This window comes from Aotus nancymaae, unplaced genomic scaffold, assembly GCF_030222135.1.
Source record: "Aotus nancymaae isolate 86718 unplaced genomic scaffold, 86718_ANA_hifiasm-v0.15.2.pri h1tg000040l, whole genome shotgun sequence".
Classification (NCBI taxonomy): domain Eukaryota; kingdom Metazoa; phylum Chordata; class Mammalia; order Primates; family Aotidae; genus Aotus; species Aotus nancymaae.
The window spans coordinates 29,343,194-29,361,114 of NW_026988454.1; the positions used below are offsets into that span (position 1 = coordinate 29,343,194).

The following is a 17,921-nucleotide window of genomic DNA, read 5'->3' on the forward strand; positions in this document are numbered from 1 at the left end:
CAGTATCCTTTCTGGAAACTGCAAATGCCTCTGAGAAGTACTTCTGTCACTCAGTGACGTTTCTGGTTGAAATCTGATGTCAGTGTGGATGTCCGGGAACTCTGGAGTGCAGAGTATGTTAGGACTGGGTTATAGAGAAGACAATGGGAAGGTACCAAAACACTCTTAAAAAATTGTAGGTCAAGAGCTGTGTACACCTTCTCATCCTTTTATTCTTGGGACCCATAATCAGGCTAGAACTAGAACAGTGTTCAGACATAGTGCAGGGTAAACTTATGTTCAAGATCTAACTTTGGATCCCATAATAGAGTATCAGGGAGAATGAATTCTGATTTCCAAACAATTAACTAACATACTTTGGGACATAGTATTCTCAATTTTTTTTTTTTTTTTTTTTTGGGAGATGGAGTTTCACTCTTATCACCCAGGCTGGAGTGCAATGGCCTAATCTTGGCTCACTGCAACCTCCACCTCCTGAGTTCAAGTGATTCTCCTGTCTCAGCCTCCTGAGTTCCTGGGATTACAGGTGCCCGCCACCATGCCTGGCTAATTTTTGTATTTTTAGTAGAGACGAGGTTTCACCATATTGTCCAGGCTGGTCGTCAACTCCTGACCACAGGTGACCCACCCACCTCGGCCTCCCAAAGTGCTGGGATTACAGGCGTGAGCCACTGCCCCCAACCAGTATTCAGAAATTGGACAGCTTCCTTTGAATTTTTCTACTTTATGAAAAGTTGCTATGTATAAATACTGTGATTCTAGCCTCTGCTTTACTGAAGACTTTCCCCGCAGTACCCTGGAGTACTCACAGCTTCATAAAGAAGAACTGAACCTCAGGTAAGCTATAAAAAGAAACAAAACGACTGTGGTGTTACTTCTGTTGGAAAATTTTAAAGCAAATACCCAACTTTCAATTTCATTTATAAAGTATAAAAAATTAAAAGTATACAACATAGTTCACTGCTATCCCAACAATTGCCTTTTAAGATCAAATAGTTGATTACCTGTTTCTAAACTTGAATTATTGTATAATGAGTAAAAACTAAAGGCAAAGAGTGTTTTCCGGAACTGGAAGAAAAAAAAGTCTCCCAGATTCTGTGGTGATCTCTAGATGGTACACTAAATGATGAGTCTTTTTTTCAGATCACCTAAAGAAGTCAGAGAACCCTGCCTTCCTCTTATCCTCTAAGTTAGTTCCATATTTCTCAAGGAGGACAAAGTTTACAAATACCAGCACTGAATAGAGTTCAATCCCTTTGAAATTATTTTAATACTGTAGAATTTATATCTTATATTTAAAGGGTGACTTATTCATTATGAATACATTTTTAGGGGCTGAGAAATTATATGCCTTAACAACTAACTCTGCTCTGTAGAATGTGTGTAAGCTTGATTGAAGAGTTTTCAATCATTAGGATAATGTAAGAAATATAAGATAAAGCTTTCAAATATATTATTTTTCTAGTAATACTTAGAAATAGCCACCTGAAATATTGGTCTGAATGAAAAGACATCAAACATAGGGTAACTAACTTTACTTGCTAAATAGGATATATTTTTTAAATAGATAAAATTTTCTAAATGCCAGTGTCTTTCTCTTTTACTTTCATTTTGTGAGACTAGAGCTTGTATAACTGACACCATAATTCTGTAAGACTGTTGTATTACAAGATTTAAAATGATTTCATCATAATCTCTCCCCACCCCACACTCCCTGCTCCCTTCCCTGAGTCCCTTTCCTCCAAGAGTGTTGATAGAAAAAGAGTTGTGTTTTAATGTTTTATTTTCTTAAAAACCAAATGTTATACTTTATGTTCAGGTAATTGTGGGCATAGAAGTGTAAGTGCAACAAAGGACTAAGGCACCATTTTTCTTTCCTTTCCTTGTTTGCCTTGGGGACGGAAGCAAACACCACAAGAACAGCCAGGGTGGCCGGTCAGTCTTATGTCCCTTGGCAAGGTATGTATCAGCCACTTTCACTGGGTACTCTGTGTCACAGGCTGACAAGCCACAGACTTCAAACCCTGCTAGGAAAGAACCTTCTTTTAGAAATACAGAAATAAAGGCACAACAGTACCTTACATGGGGAAATGGGTAAATACCTGAAAACCATAATGATTTAGGAATAATTTTGAAGTGTTCTGGATTATTTTACAACAGAAGTCACCTCTTTCTTGATTATGACACCCAAGAATATATTTTTATGGTTGTCTTCTTCCCAGCCAAACCCATAATCATACATCTTCCTCCATTTAATAATCCCTGGTACTAGATGTCTGAGTGTTTACATATCAGCTTGACTTACCAGCAGATATTGCCTTAGGAATTGCATTTATTTTTAAAATGATGGATCAAATGGATCAATACGGTGTTTTCAAAGGCGTAATCCTTGAAAATGACTCATTTGGGGATAACATCATTGTAAGCAAAAGCACTGAGAAATAATATACTTCAAGAGTCAGCAACATATCAAGGATTATAGATTCTTGTATAATAATGTGCAAAATCAGAATATCGTTTGTGTTATCTAGATACAACGTTAGTATCTAGAATGGCCCCAATGCTGATCAGTGGTTGGAAAGGCTTTTTACACCGGGAACCCACGTTCTCTGAGACACTAGTTTAAGTGGGGCTGGTGGTGGGGAAAAAGCAACAGTTGGACTGGCAGGCAGACTCAAACCCTCACTACTTTTTGCAGGGAGGAGTGGAACAGAAGTCTGCTACACAATGATGTCATAGACACGGCCCACTCGGCCCAGCCACTCCCTCACAGCCTGGCGAACTCTGATGTCGGTCACGTGACAGGTCAGCTGACTGATGCACGGGAACACTGCGGGCTGAAGGGCCGTGAAGGTTTGGTCTGGGAGAATCTGAATCTGATTGAGAACTGTTAGCACCATGTTGGTCCATGCCTAAGAGAAAGGATTTAAGAAAATTAGTGGCTTCCCCCGCTGGTTTTATTTGAACACTTGAGTGTGGCCCTGCCAATGTGGATTTTTTTTTTTTTTTTTTTTTACAGGCTTTAGTTGCAATAAATTAGTTTTTACTCATTTAATATGCCTATAATAAATTGTTGTTTTAACTTCACATACATAAAGATGGGCAGAGGCTCACCTTATTTTCAGCTTTCACAAACTACTAAGCTCCTTATTCCTTAGATCTTAAAAAAACAAACATCCTTGCCGTCACATAATGAGATTTCCATAGGCCATTAATCTCAAACTCATTTTTTGATGCACCATAGAATTATTATACTTAAAGCCTCCCTGAAGAATGAGAATTTTTATGTGTACAGGATGGGCTAGAAAAACTTGAGATGAAAACAATTTGAAAAAAAAATATTGGCATAACCATACAATATTCACTTTGCTTTTTTCTTTTATACAATGCTTCATAACTACAGAATTTCCTCAGTGCCATTTTTCGACACACTAAGAACTCAATGCCAGTTAAAGCTTACTTTTTTTTTAGACAGGGTCTCTATGTTGTCCATGCTTGAGTGCAATGGCGCCATCTCAGTTCACTGCAACCTCTGGCTCCTGCGATCAAGCAATCTTCCCGCCTCAGCCTCCCAAGTAGTTGGGATTACAGGCATGTGCCACCTCGCTCAACTAATTTTTGTATTTTTTTTTTTTTTTTTTTTGTAGAGATGGGTTTTGCCATGTTTGTCCAGGCTGGTCTTGAAAAAGCCTACATTTATAAGCTTAAGCCTCATCTTATTTCTACAGGTAAGTTCCTCATTCTCAATAATCTACATTACAATGGAGAAAAGCAGTTCCTGAAATTATCTGAGAGAGTAAAATTCCAGCTTCATCATGACATACTGATACTGGCAGATCCTGCACTTAAGCTCAGGCAGCCCGCTGACTTTGGAGGGAAATCCGTTCGTTTCCCCTACCTGTTTCTGTAATTTTTTTTTTCCCTCATTTATTTACTCAAGTACAGTTAACATTCAGATGCAAATGTAAATTTGAAATTACATTAAACCATGAAATAAATTAATTCAACAACTTTGTCTTATAATATTAAGAAATACTGGACCTCATGAAGCCCTAAATGTCTTTTATATATATATATATATATATATATATATATTTTTTTTTTTTTTTTTTTTTTTTTTACTCAATTTTTTAAAAATTGCATTTTAGGTTTTGGGATACATGTGAAGAACATGCAAGATTATTGCATAGGTACACACATGGCAGTGTGATTTGCTGCCTTCCTCCCCATCACCTATATCTGGCATTTCTCCCCACGCTCTCTCTCCCCAACTCCCCACCCCGCACTGTCCCTCCCCTATTTCCCCCCAACAGATCCCAGTGTGTGATGCTCCCCTCCCTGTGTCCATGTGTTCTCATTGTTCAACACCCACCTATGAGTGAGAGCATGCGGTTCTGTAAATCTTAGCCTGTATGTGCCCAATCTGCAAGGGGGGCCCATCTAGTATTGGAAACCCAGCCTCCCGCCCACTGCCTCTAGGCCGCAGGACGGTACCTGGATCTGTGCTTCTGCGTCTCTCACCGAGACACTAAGGGAACTCCCGGTGGAGCCTGAGCGGGGCCTCTTGTCCTGCCGCAGCAGCTCGGGGCCCGCGCTGAAGGAATGCCGCATTTGCCCTTGATCCATCAAGTGCTGGGGACGCTGAAGCAGCGGGGAGTCCTGGCCCCTGGGGCCCAGTGGCTCTCCTTTCTTCTCCACTTTAATGTCTTTGGGAAACGCAGGCAGGTTGTGCTGCTGTTTCCTCTTTTTGTATTCGGTCATCAGCTTTGAAATGGTCTTGTCGGCCGCCATGGTGTAGATTTTGTTCCCCGCGTTCTCCCACCACTCCTTCTTGCGGCTGGGATCCTTCTTCTCCACCTTGGGGCTTGGGGGCAGCAGCAGGTCCCCACCCCCGGCCTTCAGGCTCAGGGACTCGCCTGTGTGCTCCCGAGGCTGGCTTCTGTCGTCCTCGGAAGGGGTTTCTTTCCCAGAGAAGCCCCCGGTGGAGGGGGTGGATGACTCGGACTGGAAGGAGGGCAGGATGAAGAACGGGTCGCCCTTGAAGATGGGAGGCTCCTCCATACAGTTCTCCAGGTCCAAGTGCATCTGGATGTAGTTGTTGCACAGTTCCATGCACAGCTTGTGCAGCCTCTTGACCAGCCACACCCAATCCGCGTTGCTGACGGGCTGGACGCTGAGCAAGGGCATCCGTGCCCGCCACTGTCTCTTCTCCTTGCCTCTCGGGGGGCTGACCTGGGCGGTTTCCTCAAAGATGTCTTCATCCTCGGATGAACACTGCTGGGAAGAATCTGTGCTTCTCTCCTCGTCCTCAAAAAGGACCTTCTTCACTTGCTCGGCGGTGATGGTTTCTTGATTGGTGAGAACGGCACACACCAGGGCGTGGAAATAGATGTTAAAGCTCATGGCAGACTGGCGGTAGAGGTTGGCAGCACCCCCGATGCCAGACACTTTCTTCAGCAGGCACTTCAGCCCGGGGCTGGTGTCAAACTCTCTGGCCGTTCTGTAAGAGTCCAGCAGCAGGTCAAATATGACTGCCAAGTTCTGCATGGAGATGTATCTGAGGAAGCCAGCCAGCTTGGCTTCTGGCACTTGGATCGTCTTCTCCTCTCCAGGAGAGGGGCCTTTGACGAACTCTTCTAACAAGATGTCATATAAGTTCTGGAGTAACACCTGATGAGACAGCAAGCTCACCACAATTTCCCTGAAAGACACGCTTCAAGTGAAAAGAGAGGGACTGATTAATGGTTTTCTGCCTTATAGCAGGTATTTCAAAGCAATATAGACATTACTTATTTCAGAATGATATATGCAGATTTACAAACTAAACTACCTGGACTCAAATGTTTGCCATGAAAAAGGGCATGCTTTTGGGGGCATTATGTGATAACCATTTTAATCACAACTAGTGGAATTCTTAACACTTTAAAAAATTCCCAAAGCTGTAGAATATAAAAGTTATGATGCCAAATTAACAATTATCAAGATATATTTGTGAAAAGACATCACTGTTGAAGGGGGCTGGAGGGTCTTTTTGCCTGTGGGGACACTGAATACATTTTGGGTTTTCTATAACCCATCACATGAGGTCAGGTGTGGAATTTTCCATTTGTGGTGTCCTGTTGGAACTCAAAAATTTCAGATTTTGATGGATTTTGGCATTAGGGATGCCCAATATGTACTATGTTTGCCAAACAAACATTTTAATCCACCAGTGTGGTTGAAGGTGGTTTTGTTTACAGTTTCATTTCTTTTCACTGCTCTTAGAATTTTATGGAAATAGTTTAGGCTATTATATGGCCAATTAATTCCCCAAACTGGATAATTATAAAATTATGACAACGATTATTAAAAATATTTTCAAAGGTCTAGCCATTGTTAATAACATTTTGCTTTATGTCTATGACTTTGAATGTAAAAATTTGTATAATTAGGAAAAGTGCTTTTCTAACAGCAGAAAATGACAAATCCTACATAAATCTTAATGTTAACCTTGCCCTTCGTGTGGTCCTCACTGACGGAAAACATGTTACTCTCAAGATGAAATGAGTGACAAACGACTGTTATTCAAAAACGGTAACCTTTTAAAATAAATAACTTGAACATAAAAGTTACTACTTTAACTTTTTTATGTACACAATTCACTGGTGTTAAGTATATTCATAATGTTGTGTAACCATTACTGCTATCCATTGCTAAAACTTTTTCATCATTTTTCATCAAATTCAATTTTTAATTTTTATTTATTTATTTATTTTGAGACCGAGTGTCACTCTTGCTGCCCAGGCTGGAGTGCAATGGCGCGATCTCACCTCATTGCAACCTCTGCCTCCTGGCTTCAAGCAATTCTCCTGCCTCAGCCTCCCAAGTAGCTGGGATTACAGGCATGTGCCACCACACCTGGCTAAGTTTGTCTTTTTAGTAGAGACAGGGTTTCTCCATGTTGGTCCGGCTGGTCTTGAACTCCTGACCTCAGATGATCCACCTGCCTTGGCCTCCCAAAGTGCTGGGATTACAGGCGTGAGCCACCTTGCCCAGCTTTCATCATTTCTAACAGCAACTTTGTACCCATTAAACAACTCTCCATTCTCCAGCCCCGGCTCCTACTTAAGCTACCAGTAAACCTGAATACGGATTATTCTGAAAAAGCGGACTCCAAAAGTTTATACCAACTTGGTCCAAAAGCTACTAATTTGTTCTAATGTTTTCTGTCCATACTATAGGAAGTGAACTAAAAAGGGAAAGTTTCTACTGATCAGACAAGTCTGTCCCCATGATACCATAACATCCTTAAGGGACAGGACAGTGTTGTATTCATCTTGTTGTCCCCAGTAACTGGGAAAATGGTGAGAGTAGCAGCATTCAGTAAGTCTCCAAGTCAAAGAATGAAAGCAGGCTGGCTCTGGGCACCGGCTGCCTGAAGGAAATGCTCCCCTGAGAAATGGCTCTGACATTTGAACCCCGCTTCCCTAGGATCCTGGATCCCTGACGCAGGAAGCACCACCAGAGGGGTGAGTTTAATCAGCCTGGTGAAGGCATGAACCCTTTCGCTCACAACGCTGTTTTTTATTACCTTCCCTGAGAAATGGCAAGCCATTTTCCAGCCAGCACCTAAAGAGAGGCCAATGCAAAGCCACGTCTGAATTGTGGAGTATTTTCATCCACCGAGATCATTTTTTTGGATGCTTTAAGAGATACAGCTGCTAACTAGGCATATAAAAAAGGGCAGCAAATCCCCTTTACCTTAGGTTCGGGTTAAAGGATGCAATGACAAGAAAACAGAGTGGGAGGGAAATAATACTGAAGAGATCAAAATTTCAGAAAGATAAGGGAAGAGTGAAACAATTTTATAGATATCCAATTCCTAATCATCTATGCTGACGGGAGACAAGAAGGATCTCAAACAAAATTGACAAATAACTTTGTAATTCAGCATACACAAGGTTTCAAGCTTTTTCTCAGCACATCTTTAAGATGTCTGCCTTCATCCTGCTGCTTAAGGGCAAAGGAAAGCCAGTCTCCAGATGATTGGATAATTGAGAATTAATTGCATAACAAGTGGTTGACTTAAAACATGCTAATATATATCTTAAAGCGCTAATTAAGATGTGGATTGAGTAAAGCTTGGGGCTATCATCAATGTCAAAACTATTAAACCCAAATAAACCAACACAGGTTTCTCTATTTAAATGCTGTAATCTGGTTTTAGGATTACGTCTAAAAGATGCACCTGGCCGGCATATAATATTCCGTAAATCTTACTCATCTTCCACTACATCCTATGCTAAACTAAGAATTGCCCCTGCAAATAAGAGTCAAATCTAAGAATGCAAAGCATACAGAGTTTGGCTGAGAGCTCTTAAAGAATGTTAAGGAATGTCGTTTGGCTCAGTGGCCAGTGGCATTGGTGAAAGAATTTAATGTGCTTATTTTGTTTTGCTTAACTATGAGTGGGTAATTGTCCATTAAAAGTGCTAAGTAAATTTATGAGCCATGTTGGTATATTTTAAAACTGTAACCTTTTAAAACCAATAACAAAAGGGTATTAGGCTATTCTATATTTTATTTATAATTTGAATGCAGCCTATTATTCCTTTTTCCTACCTTCACATCAAAAATATTTCAGAAAGAACCATTGGCTAAATGTGAATCAGAAATAGGAAAAAAGGAAGAAAAGAACTGAAATTCTGAAGTAAAGCAATGCTTAAAGATGTCAAAGGATTGCACAATTTTGGTATATAAAATAAAAAATGACCACTTAAAAATTAGTGACTGGTGGTTGAGGGATACAGGGGCTAGAACTGGGGAGGAGCTCATGGGATTTTAGTAAAATTCTATTCCTGAATTTGGAATTTTATTTTTTATTCATGCTTCGTAACTTTTGAACATTCCACATTTTTTTTGATATGTACCAATAATTGACCAAAATTATTAACTATAAATTTCACTGAAGTGATTGTTATATTAATCAAACTGCTCTGATAACTCAGCTACTTTTTTTTTTTTGAGATGAAGTCTCATTCTGCCACCCAGGCTGGAGTGCAGTGGTGTGATCTCAGCTCACTGGAACCTCTGCTTCCAGGGTTCAAGTGATTCTCCTGCCTCAGCTTCGTGACATTCCTTTCATGGGATTACAGGCATGAGCCAGAATGCTTGGCTCAATCACCCAAAGCTTGTGAAATGATACCAACTATCTTTGTTTGGGCTGCTGTAACAAAATACCATAGACTGGGTGGCTTACAAACAACGGAATTTGGTTTCTTGTAGTTCTGGAGGCTGGATGTCTGAGATCAGGGTGCCAGCATGGGTGGCTTCTGGTGAAGGCCCTCTTCCAGACTACAGATGACCATCTTCATGGATCCTCACATGGCAAAAAGAGGGCAAGGGAGCCGTCTCTTCTTTTAAGGGCACGAATCCCATTCATGAGGGCTCCACACTCATAACCTGATTTCCTCCTTAAGGTCCTACCTAACATCATCACATTGGGGGTTAGGAGTATAAAACACATCAATGTGGGAGGACACATTCTGTCCATTGCACCAACTCTCTCCTTGAAATGGGAAAGGACCAGAGGCCTTATGGTCAACCAGACCCAGTTTTGTTTTGTTTTATTTTTTAGATGGAGTGTCGCTCTGTTGCCCAGGCTGGAGTGCAATGGCATGATCTTGGCTCACTGCAACCTCCGCCTCCTGGGTTTAAGCCTCCTGAGTAGCTGGGACTGAAGGCACACACCACCATGCCTGGCTAATTTTTGTATTTTTAGTAGAGATGGGGTTTCACCATGTTGTCCAGGCTAGTCTCAAACTCCTGACTTCAGGTGATCTACCTACCTGCCTTGACTCCCAAAATGCTGGGATTACAGGCATGGGCCACTGCATCCAGCCCAGATTCTGGCTCCACCACTTTGCAGTTGTGTGTCCTTGGGCAAGGGACCCCAGATTCTCTGTATGCACCCTCAGTGGGGAAATGGGAGTAGGAATACCTATCCACTGTGTTTCACACACAGCACTCAAATAATCATTACTGTTAGTGTGTCAGAAGTTTAAAGTGGGAAATGTTGGTCATTGCCTTCATCCTCAAGTCTAGGAACAGTATTCTTAAGGGAAGATGATAGTATTTAAAAAGGGCAAGTTTCTTGGGGCAGAGCATAGACCTTTTTGTCTCCCAGTAGCCATTATTGTTCCTGGGGAAGTTTATGTACTTCTCACTGAAACAATCAGAACCATGCCTCAATTTACTTTTTAATTTTTTAATGAGACAGGGTTTTGTTCTGTTGCCCAGGATGGAGTACAGTGACACATCATGGCCCACTACAGCCTTGACTCCTGGGCTCAAGTGATCCTCCCACCTCAGCCTCCTGAGTAGCTGGGACTACAGGCATGCACCATCACACTTAGCTAAATTTTTATTTTTACTTTTTTTGTAGAGATGGGTCTCACTATGTTACCCAGGCTGATCTCGAACTTCTGAGCTTAAGTAACCCTCCTGCAGTTCTGGGATTACAGTTGTGAACCACCGCCCCTGGCCTATTTTTTTTTTTTTAAGATTATAAGTGTGTGACATTATGGGTTGGGTTGTGTTCCCCCAAATTCCTGTGTTGAAGTCCTAACCTCTGGTACCTCAGAATGTGACTATATTTGGAGAAAGGGGTCTTTAAAGAGGTAATTAAGTCAAAATGAGGTCATGAGGGATAGTTTTAATTCAATATGACTGGTGTCTTTGTAAGAAGAGGAAATTTGGACATAGACCTGTACAGAGGAAGTCCATGCTAAGACACAGGAAGAAAATGGTTATCTACATGTCAAGGATGTAGACCTTGGAAGAAACCTTCATATCTGGTGCCAGAACTGTGGGAAAGACAGTTCTGTTGTTTGAGTCACCCAGTCTGTGGTACTTTCTGTGGCAGCCCGGGCAACCTAATATGTATGAAATGTGGGGAATTTGGTTACAAGGCTAACAGTTTCTATGAAAACCTTTGCTAAATGACTCCACAAATGTTTTCAGTATTCCTGGCCAAAGCCTGGCTTACAATCTTGGAAGTGAATGAACATTCTTATTTATAAGCACCCTATGAGTTGAGAACTTAGGTACTTACCTTTTCTTGGTGTGTCCATTTGGTTTTTCATCAGGAGGCAGCTCAATAATGAGCTGGCAGGACTGAGCGTGGTCAAAGTTGTTTGGCGTCTTTGGTGAGCACTGAGTGTCCAGCATAAACACCTGTGTGGGTGTGCAAAGGTACAGTTCAGAACTCCAGCATCCTCTGCTTGACCTGTCAGGTTCAGCTGGATGACCCTGGGCTAGTTGAGCCTCATAATAAAATGAGGATGATAATTGTTTCCTATTTGATATGCTTGTTGAGGGAGTTAATTGATATGTGTGTACTACATATGCAAAGCATTAGAAAGAGGAGCAAATAATCAGGGTTAGCCGTTGACACTAATACTAGCAACACTACTAGTTCTACCATGTGACAATTCATTATACCCCAAATAGCAAGTATTGATACTTAATATTAATTAAGAGTAAATAAAGAGGGGCTTTGTAAAAGATTATCTCTGATTCTTGAGCCTGTTTGGTATCATATTCAACACAGGGATGAAAAAATGAGTTAGGACTTCTATCAGGATTCCTGATGGTTACTGATAAGGCCACAGTGCTCTACCAGGCATGGCAGATTTGACTAAGAAAATAGAACTTACTGGATCTCTAACCAACCACCCCCAAATTTTATTTTACATGACTTAAAATACTTTCACTACTTTCCTCTGGAAAGATTAGAATATATATAAAGATTAGAATATATATATATATATATATATTTATATTTGAGACAGGGTCTTACTCTGTTGTCCAGGCTGGAGTGCAGTGGTGTGAGCATGGCTTACTGCAGCTTTGACCTCCCTGGCTCAAGTAAGCCTCCCACCTTAGCCCCTTGAGTAGCTGGGACCACAGGTGTGCACCACCATGCCCAGCCATTTTTTAAACACTTTTTCAGCCGGGTGTGGTGGCTCACACTTGTAATCCCAGCACCTTTGGAAGGCCAAGGCAGGTGGATCACAAGGTCAGGAGTTCAAGACCAGCCTGGCCAACACAGTGAAACCCCATCTCTACTAAAAATACAAAATTAGCTGGGCGTGATGGCACATGCCTGCAATCCCAGCTACTCAGGAGGCTGAGGCAGGAGAATCGCTTGAACCTGGGAGGCAGAGGTTGCAGTGAGCCGAGACCACATCACTGCACTCCAGCCTGGGGGACACAGCGAGACTCTGTCTCAAAAAACAAACAAACAAAACCACATTTTTTCTTTTTCGAGTTTGAAGTCCATGTGCAGGATATGCAGTTTCTTATATAGGTAAATGTATGCCATGGTGGCTTATTGCACAGATCATCCCATCACCCAGGTATTAAGCCTAGCATCCATTAGCTATTCTTCCCGATCTTCTATCCCTCCCATCCCCCACAGGTGCCCAGAGTGTGCTGTTCCTCGCTATGTGTCCATGAGTTCTCATCCATCAGCTCCCACTTCTAAGTGAGAACATGTGATGTTTGGTTTTCTGTCCCTGCATTAGTTTGCTGAGGATAATGGCCTCCAACTCCATCCATGTTCCTGCAAAGGACATGATCTCATTCCTTTTTATGGCTGCATAGTATTCCATGCACCACATATTCTTTAGCCAGTCTACACTGATGGATATTTAGGTTGATTCCATGTATTTGTTATTGTAAATAGTGCTGAGATGAACATACAGTGCATGTATAAATGGAATGATTTATATTCTTTTGGGTATATACCTAGTAATGGGATTGCTGGGTCAAATGTTATTTCTGCCTTTAGGTCTTTGAGAAATCATTACACTGGCTTCCACCATGGCTGAACTAATTTACACTCCCACCAATAGTGTAAAAGTGTTACTTTTTCTCTACAACCTCACCAGTATCTGTTGTTTTTTGACTTTACTAATAGGCATTCTGAGTGGCGTGAGATGGTATCTCATTGTGGTTTTGATTTGCCTTTCTCTAATGATCAGTGATGTTGAACTTTCTTTCATGTTTGTTGGCTGTATGTATGTCTTCTTTTGCGAAGTGTCTGTTCAAGTCCTTTGCCCACTTTTTAATGGAATTTTTTTTCTTGTAAATTTATGTAAGTTCCTTGCAGATTTCATAGAGATGGACTCTTAACGGTGTTGCCAAGGCTGGTCTTGAACTCCTGGGCTCAAGCAATCCTCCTGCCTTGGCTGCCCAAAGTGCTGGCATTACAGGTGTGAGCCACCAGCCCCAGCAAGATTAGAATATTTTTAAAATACTTTCTTTCAAAATCTTGTAAGAATTCTCAGATTTTCAAGTAATGGGTTAAGAGTGAATACAGAAGGAAAACTTGGGATTGAGGAAGAAATAGGTAAGTATTAAGAAGTGAAAGATTGGCCAGACGTGGTGGCTCATGCCTGTAATCCCAGCATTTTGGGAGGCCGAGGTGGATGGATTGCTTCAGGTCAGGAGTTCAAGACTAGGCTGACCAACATGGCGAAACCCTGTCTCTACTAAAAATGCAAAAATTAGCTGGGTGTGGTGGTGCACACCTGTAATCTCTGCTACTCGGGAGGCTGAGGCAAAATAATCACTTGAACCTGGAGGTAGAGATTGCTGTGAGCTGAGATCGCACCACTGCACTCCAGCCTGGCAACAGAGCCAACTCTCAAAAAAAAACAAAACAAAAACCAAAAACAAAAAAACAGAAAAAGAAGTGAAAGGTTCACTAAACAGTTCTCTGCTGTTCTTCTCCATTCATGATCTATTTCAGAAGAAGATTCCATTGGCTTTTTCATATTCTTGTTGTATGACTAGATAAGGTTGCACAGACCGCTGTATGCACACGTGCACATTCTTTAGCCGGACGTAACAACTGCTTATGTGGAGAAGCTATCCCTGTGGAGGGCCACCTTGTTGGTTTCTCTGTTCTCACTTGTAGCTACACCGTTGCTGCAGCAGCCACAATTGCCATGCTGCTAGGAGTAGCTCTTTGTTGCAGGCTTACAACCTTTCTTCTGTCCCAACCTCTGCAGACTGGCCATGGAGGCTTCATGGGATGTGCTCCCTTCCTTCAGAACCAGAATCATCAAATCCCAGATGTTAGGCGTGTGCTCAGCAGAGGTATGAGAAACCAAAGGTAGAAGATTCTTGTCCCACTACCTCAAGATAGCTGGGAAAAGCCCTGTGGAAGCCAGACCTGGCCAAGAGACTTCTCAACTAACTGAGCTCTTTACATGGGTAATCAGGGAATCTTAGATTATCAGTGTGTTAAGAGAAAATTTTAAGAATTTAAACAGATCTGGTAGAGAAAAGAGGCCTTGCCTTTTGAGTATAACTTCCAATTCTTTTTTTCAAATTTAACTCAAATGTGACAGTTCAATTACATTTGTAAAACTTGTTTAACATTTTAAACCCACATCATGTATACACATTCATATGCATATGCAAAATAGTGTCTGCATATGAAGACCCAGTTCAGGCACATCTGTTGCTATTACATGATGGAATACGTAGCAAATGGTCATTGGGAATTTCGTCTATTTCCATTTTTCACTACTATGAACAGCATAGTTATGAATATATGTGAATTCAGGGATGACATTTAGCTGGACTGCTGCTTAGAGTCACATATAGGGTTTCTTAGAGGCAGACTGCCATGTCACTTAGGAGCTGAGGGCATATCTGTAGCTCATGACACTACTGTATTCTTCTGATATTTCTGTGATTCAGTTACCTACTGATTCAACAAAAACATACTAAGCATCTTCTCTAGGCCTTGCTCTAAAAATACCAAGGTAAATATACAGAGTATGTTCTCTGCTCCTCAGGAGCTAACAACCAAATTTTGTGACTTCTTACATGTGTCTCAAGAAGAAAAAGCCATTGGTATATGATGATTCCTGCATGAGTGAATACACTTGAATTGTAATGCTACATTCAACTCAAATTTAGGAAGCAACGTTTAAATGTTAAGTTCTGTGTTGTGAATTAAAGATATAAGAAAAAAAAACCCAAATGAGTTTGGCATTGTTAGGCACTCACAGTCTAGCAGTAACAATAATATTTAAGCGAATACTTATAGGTAGCTCAAGCAAGTTAGGTATAAGGGACAGTGGCCACGCTGCTGAAATGATTCTATTGGATCTCAGCACTGGTGGATGCAACGAACAAGAGATGATGGAGAGGAGGTAATGCTGTTGATTGGGTTCAAGTCATTCCTGGCAAAGAATGGTACTGGCAAGAGTTGGGAGCCACAAGGTGTATGCCCCTCAGGGAATGAAAGGCAATTTGGTGATGCAAGACCTTCAAGGGAGGTCTCCTAACATGCATTTCAAGTTTCTACAGCCCTTGAGATCAAAAACCCCCGCCCTTACCTGCTGGGCCATGGCTCGAATGCGCCAGTACTCAGCCTCGGCACTTGGGGAGGAGGATGGGGCTGCCACCCGCACCTGGCAGCCTTCCCCGCTGAAGCTCTCCGTGCCGCTGTGGAAGCAGCCCAGCAGGTCCTGGGGAGAAACAGCAGATGCCCACTGAGTGCATCTCACTGAGGCCCAGCCTTGGATCTGAGATCATCACTGTGTCTGGACAAAAGTACTGATCCAGCAACTTCTTTCTCACTCTCTGCAAGATCTAAAGTGAGACTGCCTGCTTAAAGGAGGCAGAACCCACCAACATGATAAGACATCAGGGAGCTAGAGACAGTTAGAACTGCTCCAGGGAGGGCTTCCTCCCAGTGATGTACCTTCACTGGCTTGAGTGTGGCGGAGAACGCGTCTTGCAGAGCACAGCAGGCAAGCCTCCACATCTCCTCAGTGAACACAGGGCCTGCTGTCACAAGGACATATCTGCCAAAAGAAACAAGCAAAGGAGTCTTGAATCCCATTTTGTTGCCACAAAATTCAGGCTGTATAGACTCATGCATAGATTTATTCTGCAGCTCCCTGGAAAGTCTCCCTGTCTCTCAACCATCTAGTACTCCATTGTCAAAATACTTCCTAAACCATTTTAATACAGAAATATCAATGATCCCCTCTACAAATAGGCCAACCATTAAACTTAGACTTGTATGCAAGACTGTATATATTCTGTACTGAGTTTTGGATTCTAGACGCATTTTCCATCACTCCTCTCCAACTAACAAGCAAAACCAAATCCCAAACTCTTTTATTGTCACTTATAACTCTTATCTCAATGCTATTTGTTCATTCTGTTTTTCTGCTTGGGAAGTCCCCACCTTCCCCATGCTTGTCTACCTTAGAGGATGTGACCAGTGTCACTGCCACAATAAGACCCTTGCTGGCTGCCCTACGGCCCAGGCCTGTCCTTTCTTGGCACTTAGCAGTTACTCCTCACTGTCACCATTTTTCATGTGACCCTCTCTCTTGCTGTGTCATTTTGAATAGGCTCTAAGCTTCTTGAGGGTAGGGCCTTTAGTTTATATTACTTTCTCTGAACCAGAGTACTTAAATTTGTTTTGTTAACTTTAATTTTCATAGGTACATGGTATATGTATATTTGTATGGGGTGCATGAGATTTATTTTTCTTTTTTTTTTTTGAGACGGAGTTTCGCTCTTGTTACCCAGGCTGGAGTGCAATGGCGCGATCTCGGCTCACTGCAACCTCCGCCTCCTGGGTTCAGGCAATTCTCCTGCCTCAGCCTCCTGAGTAGCTGGGATTACAGGCACGTGCCACCATGCCCATTTTTTGTATTTAAAAATACAAAAAGTACAAATAATTTTTTGTATTTTTAGTAGAGACGGGGTTTCACCATGTTGACCAGGATGGTCTCAATCTCTTGACCTCATGATCCACCCGCCTCGGCCTCCCAAAGTGCTGGGATTACAGGCATGAGCCACCGCGCCCGGCTGCATGAGATGTTTTAATGCAAGCATGCAATGTATCATAATCACATCATGGAAAATGGGCTACCCATCCCCTCAAGTATTTGTCCTTTTTGTTACCAGCAATCCAATTACACTTTTCGTTATTGTAAAATGTACAGTATTGTTGACTAGTCACCCTGTTGTGCCATGAAATACTTGGTCTTATTCATTCTTTCTAACTACTTTCTTTGTACCCATTGACCATCCCCATCCCCCACTACCCTTCGCAGCCTCTGGTAACATCCTTCAATTGTTCAATTGTTTTGATTTTTAGCTCCCACAAATAAGTAAGAACATGCATGATATCTGTCTTTCTGTGCCTGGCTTATTTCACTTAGCATAACCTCTCGTTCCCTTTTTGCTGTAAATGACAGAATCCCATTCTTTTTTATGGCTGTATAGTACTCCATTGTGTATGTGTACCACATTTCCTTTATGCATTCATCTGTTGATGGACTCTGATAGGGTTCGGATGTGTCCCCACCCAGATCTCATCTTGAATTCCCATGTGTTGTGGGAGAGACCCAGTGGGAGATAACTAAATCATGGGGCCAGGTCTTTCCCACACTATTATAGTGAACAAGTCTCACGAGATCTGATGGTTTTAATGAGTTTTCCCTGAGCCAGTGGTATAGTTCCAGTCCAAGTCTGAAAGCCTGAGAACTGGGAGATGTAAGTCCAGTCCAGGGGCAGGAGAAGACTGATTTTCCAGCTCAAACGGTCAGTCAGGCAAAGGACCCTTTTGCTCAGCATTTTTTTTCTATTTTGGTCTTCAACTGATTGGATGAGGCCCACCATTAGGGAGCGCCATCTGCTTTGCTATCTCCCCCAGCTCAAATATTCTTCTCATCTAGAAACACCCCCAGAGACACACCCAGAATAATGTTTGACCAAATGTCTGGGTACCCTGTGGCCCTGAGCAAGCTGCTTCTTTGCCTGCCACCATCCACGTAAGATGTGACTTGCTCCTCCTTGCCTTCTGCCATGATTGTGAGGCCTCCCCAGCCACGTGG

General features: G+C 42.1%; 1 protein-coding gene across 2 annotated transcripts in view; it reads right to left on the minus strand.

Annotated features, from left to right (window-relative positions):
* Positions 1 to 1,186: 1,186 nt before the first annotated feature.
* The window catches only part of ARFGEF3 (ARFGEF family member 3), a 172,780-nt gene continuing 156,045 nt past the window's right edge, over positions 1,187 to 17,921 (minus strand). For both annotated transcript variants that reach the window (XM_064360641.1, XM_064360642.1), the window contains 5 exons: positions 15,767 to 15,869; positions 15,399 to 15,530; positions 11,093 to 11,214; positions 4,495 to 5,713; positions 1,187 to 2,912 (listed from right to left, as the gene is read on the minus strand). In XM_064360641.1, coding sequence (XP_064216711.1) covers positions 2,721 to 2,912; positions 4,495 to 5,713; positions 11,093 to 11,214; positions 15,399 to 15,530; positions 15,767 to 15,869 — 1,768 coding nt within the window. In that variant the 3' untranslated portion in view covers positions 1,187 to 2,720. The remainder of the gene's footprint in view (positions 2,913 to 4,494; positions 5,714 to 11,092; positions 11,215 to 15,398; positions 15,531 to 15,766; positions 15,870 to 17,921) is intronic.